Source organism: Bufo gargarizans, chromosome 9 (genome assembly GCF_014858855.1).
Source record: "Bufo gargarizans isolate SCDJY-AF-19 chromosome 9, ASM1485885v1, whole genome shotgun sequence".
In the NCBI taxonomy this organism is placed as follows: Eukaryota; Metazoa; Chordata; class Amphibia; order Anura; family Bufonidae; genus Bufo; species Bufo gargarizans.
The window spans coordinates 173,836,941-173,849,865 of NC_058088.1; the positions used below are offsets into that span (position 1 = coordinate 173,836,941).

Here is a 12,925-nt window from a genome sequence, read left to right on the forward strand (position 1 = left end):
GGTCAGTGGATCAATGAGGGAATGTGTGTGCCAGCCAATCAGAGTCTTACTCAAAGTTATGGCACTTTCTTTTGACTTGGACTTGGCTTGTATGTCACTATTCTTCCAGGTTACCCCTCTCTTGTTTCATTGGACTATTTGACCTTGGATTGCTTTACCTTTCCTCAGCTGTCATTCTGTTACTTGTATTGCTCCTGGATTGTCTCTGACCACAATTTCAGATCCAGATTTGACTGACTTTTTTCCTGATGTCCTCCAGTTCTGACGCTTGGCTTTTCTTAGGTATTTGCTGTCACCCAAGGAATGTAACCATCACAAGTCTTAATATTAATTGTAAAGTAGTTTTATGTAGACATTGCGTAGCACTGTAATTAGATTACTTAAAGGGCTTGTGGCATCTCAAACAGCTATCGCTAGAATATTCCCCCAATATCATGTAGGTGCAAGTCCCACCTCTGGGACCTGCACCTATCTCTAAAATGCAGCCTGCAAACAGAAGGAGAGAGGTGAGGACCCTCACCTTTCAGACACTGGGGGCATATCCTAGTGATATGCCCTCAATGTATGGATGACACAACCCGACTGGCCCACAGGTGAATAGGTAAATCCCCGGTGGGCCACTGAACAAGGGTGGACCCGCCAGTCTTCCACCCCTTGCCCACGTGGCACAGTAGATTGACTGCTCTAAATGTGAGAAGGCATCATACAAAATATCAACCAGTCTACGAGTCCTTATGAAAAACTGGGTAGATTACTGAAGAGACCAACCAGTTTATTATTACAGATGCATAGGGTGGGGTAGAAGTAGGCCAGCCAGCAAGTATTCCCCAGGGACCTGTCTTCTAGAAGTCGCCGCAGGGACCCTATGAGCATCTTGCTGCTGCTGCCACTGTGTGAGGAGGTGGTATTTACTGGTAGCTGCATAGTGGGCCCCCAGAATTAATTTTACTGGTTGGCCCTAGGCACCATAGTCCGATATTGTGCTGCTTTATGTATGGACCTCTTTTTGTGGTCAGTGTATGTTGGCATTATTTTAGAAAGTCACAGTATATTATTTTTTGCAGTGTACTGTTATGGTGGGACTGTATAGCATTGTTATTAAAGGGGTTGTCTGATATAAGTGAAACTCCAAGGGCAGGCTGGAGTGTGTTAACATTTTTTTATAGTAAAAGCCAACTCACCTTTTGAAATGAATTCCGGCACTGTGGCTCCTGACTGTTCGCACTGGATCGCAAGGTGACGGGGACCCATTCTTGGCCATAAGATCACTGCAACCACTCACTGGCATCAACAGTCATCTGTGCAAGAATGGGTCCCTGTTACTTTCGGCCAGGAGCTAGGTTTCTGGAAGGGAGGGCTATTTGCTGCTGGACTTTCATGTATACTCATGGGCGGAAAAAAGCACCAGCCTATGTGCGCTCCCACGGTCCCGGCCACCAGACAGACTGGCAGTTTTTCCTATAGTGTGCAAGCATGACCACCACTGATGGATTGCAGGGTGGTCGTAACCATGGAAACGAGCAGTGTATAATGTGATGGAAAATTGAATCCAGCCAGCTAGGAGGCAATATGGAAAACAACAATACATTAGTAAGTGGCTTGTATTAACTTTTTCTACATGATAAATGCCACTTGCTGAAGTGACTCAACCCCATTAATGTAGGCAGTATGTTGTGCTGCACTGTGGTATTTGGCTCCTTTTGTTCTGCACTACAGTATTGCTGTCCCTGACTACTTCTGTTGTCTGACAATTTGGATCAATTGTGGCCACTTTAATTTTTTTTCCAGGGCCACTTTAAGTTCCCAGTCTTCTCCTGTGTATAGCGGAAAAACCCCTTAAAGGCAACCGTATGGTAATGTTAATTTGCCAACGTACTGTATAATGCTTCCAAATAGGATATGGTTATTTGTGCATGACCTTAGACCACATGGCGGAGGGGGTGCCTACAGAATAGGTGGATGGCACAAAACATCATCTAACGGAAGGGCGACCCAGATAGCAGATGACAATTTTGGATTCTGATGCATAGTATAAGAATCTAAAACAAAAAAGAAGAAAAATTTTGATTTGTATGATGAGATAGCTCTGCATAGCACGATGTGCAAACAACATGGTAAGGTATTGTGCCCCCACACACCGCCCACATATACTACTACTGTTCTCTTATGTAGCAGAGGTCTATGGGCCCCTGGGAGTAAGGGAACTGCTTCCCCTGCATCTTTTTTCTGCTATGCCCCTGCTGTATTATACTGCACATCGAAACATATCCCAGAATTATTACCGTCAACCGGTTAAAGTGTAGTTCCAATTACTTGTTTGAAGTTTGTTTAGTACCTCGGGGACTCGGGTGCACTAGCAAAATGCTATACAGTATTTTTACTTTAACGTTACATGTCTTACCACCTGGCTATATCATTTCATAGCTGTTGTCTCCTGTGACCCATATTGAAATGAATAACTGGTCTCATAGGAGAAACGTGCATTTGTGGTTCCCCGGGATTTCATGCTGACCTTCGTGTAGGATAGTCTTCTACGTGAGTAGGAGGAAGAGAAATTAAAGGGGTTTACTGCAGGATGAAAGTCAGATAGACGGGCATCCTACCTCTGAGACCCCCATTTATCTGGAGAACCAGGTCCAGGCTGTTTCCGTAACCCGCAATGATTTGAATGGAGTGGACTTGGTTCATGCATGGCCATCACTCGATCAGTTCCCCTACCTGGATGTGACCATTGTTGGCTGCTTTGCCTGCCTGAACGGTGGTCAGGTCCTCTATACCACTAAAGTCTAAAATTGTAAAACCTCTTTACAGAGCTATTCCTCATAGACTGCAAACACATTTTAACTTTGGATTAAATAGTTGCATAGTAAGAAGTAAGGGCCCCAAAGCAAGGATCAAACCAGGCCCCACACACAGGACAGAAGGGTTTCTGTCTAAACCCCTTTCAATGACCCTTGGGCCATTTTTTCCACTGCCTCATTTGCTAAAAGTTGTTCCTTTAGAGGGTAGAGTTCTGACCAAGTTTTCACCCCCAGTAGAAGAGGGGATGATCCCAACTGGGCCCCCTCTTCCCCTGGGCCCCATAGCAGTCGCATGGTCTGCTGCTATGGTAGTTAAGCCCCTGATTACAACCTATAATTCTACTGTGATGGTCCAGAAGAAGACAAAAACTCCTAAGAAGTTGCCACCAATAACCACATATTATTTAAATCTGGTAATCAGAATAAATCCTGGATTAATGTCCCAACTCTACAAATGCTAGTGCATATAACTTTCAAGTACTTCTTAAAGGGACTATCTCACTTTAGCCCATGGCATTTATCATGTGGACAAAGTTAATACCAGGCACTTACTAATGTATTGTTGTTGTCCATATTGCCTCCTTTACTGGCTGCATTCATTTTTCCATCACACTATAAACTGCTCAATTCCAGGGGTTACGACCACCCTGTAATCCAGCAGCGGTGGACCTGCTTGCACACTATAGGTCCTGCTCCACCAGAGAGGATATTGCTTTTTCCTACAATGTGTAAGCACGGCCACCACTGCTGGATTGCAGGGTGGTCGTATCCATGGAAAGAGTCGTGTATAATGTGATAAACAAATGAATCCAGCCAGCAAAGGAGACAATATGGACAATCACAATACATTAGTAAGTTGTATTAACTTTTTCTACATGATAAATGCCCTTTGCTGAGGTGAGACAACCTCTTTAAATCTCGCAAAGATTACAGCATTTTGTGGCAGAGAGCTCTGCAGTCTCGCTGCTCTTACTGTAAAGAATCCCTGTGATGATGGTGAAACCTTATGTCTTCTACACATAAAGGATGCCTAATAAGCCATCTTTTTTTTTCAAAACAAGATCACCCATTAGATCATCCAGATATGTGGTGGTCAAAAATGATGTACAGAGTCAAAAATGGTGATATCTATTGTGGCAATATGTATGGTAAAGTAGTGGAGGGAGTGTACATCTCACCCAGGTTCCTTAGCTAGGTGAGATAGCAGAAATCCAGAAAGTCTTCTGGAGCTCTTTGTTTAAGCTTATATGGGCTGGATTTCTTTGGACTGGGAGATAGGTTTGGTAGAGGGATTTCCTAGTCCACGTCCCCCCATTACAGGTTTTCCCGTAGCCCAATGTGATCCAAGGTGAGGCCTGTAGGAATCATCACTGAGGAAATAAAGCAGACCTCAGAATGCCACTCTGAGGGGAATGAAGCCTAGAGAGCTGACCTGTGTGGTTAGAGCTTGGTGACTGGATGACCATGAGGCTGAGTGAAGCCTGATCTCCCCTGCTGTGAACTGGATTCTATAGGTGAGACAGGAATCGCCTGTGTATTAGGTAGAGCCCAGACGGGCAGGCTTAACCCTATTATGTCTCCCAACAGCCCGTTTTTTACAGAGGACCTGCGGGATCACAAGTCACCCTAAGCAGTCTGGGAAATCAGACCTTGGTTCTTCTAGATGAGAAGGCACGTCTGCTGCTGACTGAGCCTGAGAGGAGCACTATGTCCTACTACCTCCAGCAGTACAAGGAACGTTACATCCCAGTGCAGGCCCTTATCATTGCTATGTTTGAACTTTTCAACACCCAGGCCAAGGTACAGTATGTGAAAACTTTTGGGGAAAATTGTGTTTACTCAAGGGATTTGCTGGAAAAGGAATATAGTTGGCTCATATAAGGTGATCCCACAATTCTAACCAAGATTATGGCTCTGTTGATAGGTTCTAGGATGAAGTCTTCTTACCTTGAAACATACTTATACTTCTCGTAGCTTGAGCCTGACCTAAGCTCAAGCTATAATTTTAAAGGGTTCATCCAGCCAGGATAAAAAGTTGTTGTAATGTGTTTGAAATGCAAATGAATACAATTAACCTATTTTAATTATGATTGCTGCCCAAGTGTCCCGGTTTCAGCACCATTTCGCTCCACTTGAATGGCTAGTAACATACTTGATGGGGTTGGCTGCAATAGCTAAGCAAGACCCCCTTCTCCAGATGCTGTGGATTTTCTGTCTTTTCCGTAAGATAAGGAGCTGACAGGCTCCTTATCTCTGCTCTCTGACATTACAAACACTCAGTATAGCTCAGATCTTATCTTACTGATGGAATGTGGCCTAAATAAGTGTTTATGACCTCTTGGTAGTTTAGAGAAAATGGTTATTAGATGACCTGCACAAAATGAAAGTACCAGTCACGCAGTTAGAAAAACAGTAACCCTTTGTGACAGAATGGCTCAATATTTTTAACAAAAGCCAATCGAACAAAGGCTGTTCTTGGTATTACAACCCAGGCCCGTTCACTTGAACGAGAGCGCGCTGCACCTAGGCCATGTGACCATTGGACCTAACATCACTGGCCTAGGGAAGACCTCTTCAAAAAGCTTTCACATCTGCTCTTTCCCTTTCGGTATTGAGATCCGTCATAGGATCTCGAAACCGGAGGAAAATGCTTCAGTTTTCATTGTCAATAGGGACAAAACTGAACTGACCGGAACGGAGTGCACCAGAATGCATTCCGTTCCATGCTGCACACAAAAATACTGCAAGCATACCGATGGTATACCGATCAAGACGTGTCCACGAAAACGGATCTGTTTTCTCTGACACTAAAGAAAATGGATCCGGCGCCCATTGACGGATGCAGCCGGTTGTTTTATCATAATGGAAGCGTTTTTGATGATCCCTGATGAATGCATGTATGAAAGTAGTCTTATACATTCCAAGAACTGTAGGGAATGTTTTTGTAGAGGAAAGGAGATTCACACATTTATATAGGAAAGGGTTCTTAACAGTTAAAGCAGTCAAACTATGGATTTCCTTACCTCAAGTAAGGCAGATACAATGACAGTATACTTACTTTAGCAGATAATGATGTATATCTTACGTGAAAAAAAGTTGGACTTTTTTTGTAGACCTAATTGACTGGAGATATGTTGGCGCACAATCTTCAAATACTGTTGCACAATAAAACTTTTTGCATGATATACTGTCGTTTGGTGGGCTTTAGTTAGCCGTGCCTGCCTATGTAGGAGTAATAGTCCATGTGTACCACCTCCTAGGAAGGCCATTTGTCAGCCCTGGAGAATAATCCTTCCATTCTCTTGGTTGATGAAGCACAGGCTCCGGCAGGTTAGACAGCGAGCTTCCTACTCATGTCTTTAAGCTAATCAGCCCATCTATCCTGATATTAATTACAATTATGTACATTACTCACAGAGATACATCTTTTCCTTTATAATCTACGATATGAATTTTTTTCTCGGTATGATTATTGAGTTAATCAATGCATCCGCCACGCTAAAAAGACTGACTCGCATGCTAATTACAACCTGCGATCCCAGTCGGTTTTTCGTGCTTTGCATAAAAGCTCTTGGCAAAGAAGAATCCCGAACATGGAACAGAAGGTGGACAGGTTCGCACCAGATGCTAAAGGGAACATACTTGCTTATGCTATCCCGAGACATTTCTAAAAGAAAATGATAAAAAGTCTTAAAGGGATGTTCCAAGAATTAAACCTGAAGGTCTCTTCAATATCAGATTGGTTGTGGTCTGATTCCTAGCACCCCCGCTGTTTGGAGGGGCCATGGTGCTCAGACAAGCACTGCAGTCTCTTCATAGTATACCAAGCACAGCGCCGTATATTGTATAGTGGCTGTGCTTGGTACTGCAGCTCAGGCCCATTCACTTGAATAGGACTGAGCTGCAGAAAGGCCACGTGACCGATGAATATAATCCTACAAGCCTAGGAAGAGACCTCTTTCAACAGCTGATTGATGGGGATGCCAGGATTTGGACCACTGCCAATCAGATATGTATGGTCTATTTTGGGGATAGATTAACAGTATTTAAAACCAGTCAAATCCCTTTAATCAGAAATACGCCATAGAAAGATGCACCTGAGGTGCGGGTCTCTAAAAAAAATTTTACACAACTTCACCAGAAATAGTTCATGCCAATACAAGCATAAGTTACTGTAAATCTGTTGGACTTCCTTTAAAGTGATTTTCCAAGACTTTTATACTGAACACCTATCCTCTGGTTCGGTGGAGGTCTGACACCCGTAACTCCTGCAGATCAGCTTTCTGAGAAGGCACCAGTGCTCACAGTAGTGCCACGGGCCACGGCCTTCTACCAGCTTAGCCTAGGCTGAGTGACGGCAGGTTCATCGGTCACGTGGCCTAGATGCAGCTCAGCCCCATTTAAATAAGCTGCAATACCAAGAACAGCCACTATGCAATGTACGGCGCTGTGCCTGGTGCCTTCTCAAACAGCTGATTGGCGGGGGTCCTGGGTGTCGGACCTCCACTGATCAGATACTGACTGACCTATCCAGAAGATAGGTCATCAGTATAAAGTCTTGGAAAACCCCTTTAAACCCCACCCATTTTTTAAGTGTCGAGTTTGAAACTATATGGGGTTCCCAATTTTTAAGTATTCAATGTGTCTTTCAGTTTGCCCTTTTATCGGAGCTACGGCCTCAGATCTACCCACAAGACCTGGCGGTGTTTGATAACATGGTGCTGAAAAGAGAGATTGAGACGATGAAATCTCGACATCGTTCCGGAGACACCATCTCTGTCTTATCCCACAGTCCGAGCACCTCATCTACGGAGAGCCACCAAACTGTCAGTACCGCCAGCACTGCACGGGTAAGAATCCCAAATCGCCTCGTTGTTCTTAGATAGGCAATGGAGCATGTACTGTAAGTTGTCTATAGGAACCAAGACTGGGCTGCCTCCAGGGGCTTCTCCGCTACCACATCGGCTACCAGTTGGTGAACTGAAAGGAAGGACAGTAGCCGTATGCATCAACCATATCGGAGAGAAAACAGTATAAACTTTGTTCTAGAGTCCCAGACTCTCATAGACACGGTTTAACTTTCTACCTGACTTCCGCAAATGGCATTTATCATGTAGAGCAGGTTAATACAAGGCACTTACTAATGTATTGTGATTGTCCATATTGCTTCCTTTGCTGGCTGGACTCATTTTTCCATTACAGTATACACTGCTTGTTTCTTTGTAACTACAGTACATAAGAAGATGCAGATTTAAGGCGAACCTGTCAGGTGTCTGGTGATATCCTGACAGGACTCCTAGGATAGACAGTGAGAGTCCTGATAACCTGTCCCCTCCCCCCACACACAGAGTGACAGCTCTCCGTGTATCAGCTTGTGTGCACAGAAGGCTGTCAATCACCAGGATTCTTAGGCCTCTTTCACACGAGCGTGGCGGATTGGCTCCGGATGCGTCCAGTGAAACTCGCTCCATTTTGCAAGCAAGTTCAGTCAGTTTTGTCTGCGATTGCGTTCAGTTTTTTCCGCGCAGGCGCAATGTGTTTTGATGTGTTTTTCACGCGCGTGATAAAAAACGGAAAGTTTACAAACAACATCTCTTAGCAACCATCAGTGAAAAACGCATCGCACCCGCACTTGCTTCCGGATGCAATGCGTTTTTCACTGAAGCCCCATTCACTTCTATGGGGCCGGGGCTGCGTGTAAAACGCAGACTATAGAACATGCTGCGTTTTTCATCAACGCAGAACTGATGCGTGAAAAAAACCGCTCATGTACACAGACCCATTGAAATGAATGGGTCCAGATTGAGTGCGGGTGCTATGCGTTCACGTCACGCATCGCACCCACGTGGAAAACTCGCTCGTGTGAAATGGGCCTCATTGTCTTTCCCAGGAGTCCAAATCAGATAAACCTGTGTATCAATGAGCACAGCTTCTCTGCGTCTCTCCGCTCCCCCCCAACAAAATCACTTGACAGGTTCCCTTTAAAACAAGTATTAAAGGGGTTAACAAAACTATAAAACATGCCCGCGAATGCACCGTCCCCCCAGCATCCGCGTTGCTCCTGATCCCCGCACGGCTACCGCTGCATCTCCCCGTCGTGCGGATCAAAACATCCATAGACGGAGGGAGCAGTCAATAGAAGGCCGCGACGATGACCGGCCTCCCTAGCATTACCCGTAAGATGTAGCGGCGGCCGTGCGGGGATCAGGAGCGACACGAGTGCCGAGGAGCGGGGTAAGTATAATCTATATGAGGGACCTGGGCATGTTTTAGAGTTTGGATAACCCCTTTAATTTCTCACAATGGCATCAAATAACTAAGTCTTCTTATATTTTAGGAACGTCTTCTTTGGCTGTTGGATGTCATGGAGGTCAGTACCACCTGTTTATGGCAATGTTTTTTTTAAATGTTTTCCGCCTCAGGATAGATCATCGGTATCTGATCAACGGGGATCAGACTCCCGGGAACCCCCCCCCCCCAATCAGCTGTTTGACAAGGCCTTCTTGCAGCTTACCCTAAAGCCTCTTGCACTTGAATGGGGTCTGCGATCCGTCCGTTCCGCAAAACGATCTCTATCTTTGTGCGGAACAGAAGCACGGAACGGAACACCACAGAAGCACTCCGTAGTACTTCCGTTCCGTGGTTCTGTTCCGCACTGCATCTCTGGATTGAAGTGAATGGGTCCGCATCCCGCACACGGCCGGTGTCCCGTGTGTTGCGAACCCGCCGTATGCTGGCCGCAATACGGCCACAGGGGACACACGGCCGTGTGCAAGAGGCCTAAGCCAGTGACGTCACGTTCATTGGTCGCGTGGTCTAGGAGCAGCTCCGTCCCATAGAAGTGAATGAGGATGAACTACGATACTGAGCACAGCCGCTATACAATGCACTTTGCTGTACTTGATATGCTGAGAGGAGGCAGCGGCGCTCACCAGAGGGGTCTCCTCAAACAGCTGATCAGCAGGGGTCCCAAATGTCAGACCCCCACCCATCAGATACTAATGACCTATCCTGAGTATAGGTTATCAGTATAAATAAAAGTCTCAAAGCCCCAATATCAGCTCCATATGTTGTGTAGTCGCCATTCTCTGTTAGGGCTTGTTCACACGACCGTATGGCTTTTTCAGTGTCTTGCAGGCCGTTTTTAACGGATCCGTTTTTCCATTTTTTTGTTTTAGTAGTGTTTCCGGTTCCATGTTTTTTCGTATGGTATATACAGTATACGGTAATTACATAGAAAAAATTGGGCTGGGCAAAACATTTTCAATAGATGGTTCCGCAAAAATGGAACGGATACGGAAGACATACGGAGTACATTCCGTATGTGTTCCGTTTTTTTTTGCAGACCCATTGACTTGAATGGAGCCACAGAACGTGATTTGCAGGCAACAATAGGACATGTTCTATCTTTGAACGGAACGGAAATGGAATGCATACGGAGTGCATTACGTTTTTTTTTGCGAAACCATTAAAATGAATGGTTCCGTATACGGATCGTATACAGAACTCAAAAAACGGCCCGTATACGGAACGCAAAAAACATTTGTGTGAACGAGCCCTTACTCTGCAGCTCAGCTACTATTCAAGTGAATGGGTCCTGGAAAGCCCCTTTAAATCCTTTTTTTTTTTTTTTAGAAAAGGTCTGTTTTCCCGGTGCCACTTTTATTCATAGACTGTATCTGGTGTGACAGCTCAGCCTCAGTAAAATTTAGACTGAGCTGCAATACTAGACGTGACCATGGATGATAGTGGCGCTGTTTTGGGGGAAAACGTAGACCCTTTTTGCAATTTTATGTATCCCCTTTTTTTGGGGTATTTCCATAGGGGTATGATATGTCATAAATGTATAAATGTTTCAAATCTGACATCTAGGACTCTCATGATCCTTTGAATGAAAGGGCTGCAGCACTGATTTAGCACTGCAGCCCCTTCACAGTTTTTTTGTCCTGGTCCAACATAAGACTGTAAGAGGAGTTGCAGATCTGATTCGATTCAGTGCTGCGATCCCTTCATTTTTTAGAATTGTACGGGTCCTACTGTTCAGACCCCCACCAATTATATAGTGATGTCTCATTTTATGAGATGGGAATACCCCTTTAAAATCTCAGTTTGTGTTCACATTCTTAGGCATCATGCACACAGACGTGTCCGTATTTCAGTCCGCAACAATGAATCCGCAAAATATGCATACCTTCCATATTTTTCTCACTCCCATCACTAGAAATGACTATTCTTGTCTGCAGAACAGCCACACGGATCAGTAAAAAATATGCATATGTGCATGGCCTGAGAGAAATGAATGGGTCAGTGTGTTATCCGCAAAAAATGCAGATAGCACATGAATATAAAAAATACTGTGTGTGAGGTCTTTTATTATAGTATACAAAGTGGAGCCCCTCTTTATATAACTACTGGCAGAGTCCTCTTGAAGGTCTCTGTGTGAAGGCAGGGGTGGACTGGCCATAGACCCTACAGGGAAACTTCCCGGTGAGCCGATGTCAAGGGGGTTGCATGAGCCATCCTCATGGCCGCCCTCCTGAGTTCAACTGTATCATCGCCATCCTCAGGACAGTGATACCGTTGAATACTGCAGTAGTATTTTGTCCTGCTCTGTGGTATTTGCTTCTGGTGAGGCAGTATTATGTGCTGCACTGTGGTATTTGCTTCTGGTGAGGCAGTATTATGTGCTGCACTGTGGTATTTGCTTCTGGTGAGGCAGTATTATGTGCTGCACTGTGGTATTTGCTTCTGGTGAGGCAGTATTTTGTCCTGCACTTTGGTATTTTCCTCCTGGTGAGGCAGTATTTTGTGCTGCACTGTGGTATTTGCTTCTGGTGGGGCAGTATTTTGTGCTGCACTGTGGTATTTCCTTCTGGTGGGGCAGTATTTTGTCCTGCACTGTGGTATTTGCTTCTGGTGAGGCAGTATTTTGTCCTGCACTGTGGTATTTGCTCCTGGTGGGGCAGTATTTTGTGCTGCACTGTGGTATTTGCTGCTGGTGGGGCAGTATTTTGTCCTGCACTGTGGTATTTGCTCCTGGTGGGGCAGTATTTTGTCCTGCACTGTGGTATTTGCTCCTGGCGAGGCAGTATTTTATCCTGCACTGTGGTATTTGCTCCTGGCGAGGCAGTATTTTGTCCTGCACTGTGGTATTTGCTCCTGGTGGGGCAGTATTTTGTCCTGCACTGTGGTATTTGCTTCTGGTGAGGCAGTATTTTGTCCTGCACTGTGGTATTTGCTCCTGGTGGGGCAGTATTTTGTCCTGCACTGTGGTATTTGCTCCTGGTGGGGCAGTATTTTGTCCTGCACTGTGGTATTTGCTCCTGGTGGGGCAGTATTTTGTCCTGCACTGTGGTATTTGCTCCTGGTGGGGCAGTATTTTGTCCTGCACTTTGGTATTTGCTCCTGGTGGGGCAGTATTTTGTCCTGCACTGTGGTATTTGCTCCTGGTGGGGCAGTATTTTGTCCAGCACTTTGGTATTTGCTCCTGGTGAGGCAGTATTTTGTCCAGCACTGTGGTATTTGCTCCTGGTGGGGCAGTATTTTGTCCTGCACTGTGGTATTTGCTCCTGGTGGGGCAGTATTTTGTGCTGCACTTTGGTATTTGCTCCTGGTGAGGCAGTATTTTGTCCAGCACTGTGGTATTTGCTCCTGGTGGGGCAGTATTTTGTCCTGCACTGTGGTATTTGCTCCTGGTGGGGCAGTATTTTGTGCTGCACTTTGGTATTTGCTCCTGGTGGGGCAGTATTTTGTGCTGCACTTTGGTATTTGCTTCTGGTGAGGCAGTATTTTGTGCTGCACTGTGGTATTTGCTTCTGGTGAGGCAGTATTTTGTCCTGCACTGTGGTATTTGCTCCTGGTGAGGCAGTATTTTGTCCTGCACTGTGGTATTTCCTTCTGGTGAGGCAGTATTTTGTCCTGCACTGTGGTATTTCCTTCTGGTGGGGCAGTATTTTGTCCTGCACTGTGGTATTTGCTCCTGGTGGGGCAGTATTTTGTCCTGCACTGTGGTATTTGCTCCTGGTGGGGCAGTATTTTGTGCTGCAATGTGGTATTTCCTTCTGGTGAGGCAGTATTTTGTCCTGCACTGTGGTATTTGCTCCTGGTGGGGCAGTATTTTGTCC

At 45.3% G+C, this 12,925-nt stretch overlaps 1 protein-coding gene across 1 annotated transcript in view; it reads left to right on the forward strand.

The window, feature by feature from the left end:
• Positions 1-12,925, forward strand: part of WHRN (whirlin) — a 101,823-nt gene that overhangs the window by 60,902 nt on the left and 27,996 nt on the right. Inside the window, exons 7-9 of the mRNA XM_044268525.1 lie at positions 4,389-4,601; positions 7,454-7,651; positions 9,139-9,171. Coding sequence (XP_044124460.1) covers positions 4,389-4,601; positions 7,454-7,651; positions 9,139-9,171 — 444 coding nt within the window. The remainder of the gene's footprint in view (positions 1-4,388; positions 4,602-7,453; positions 7,652-9,138; positions 9,172-12,925) is intronic.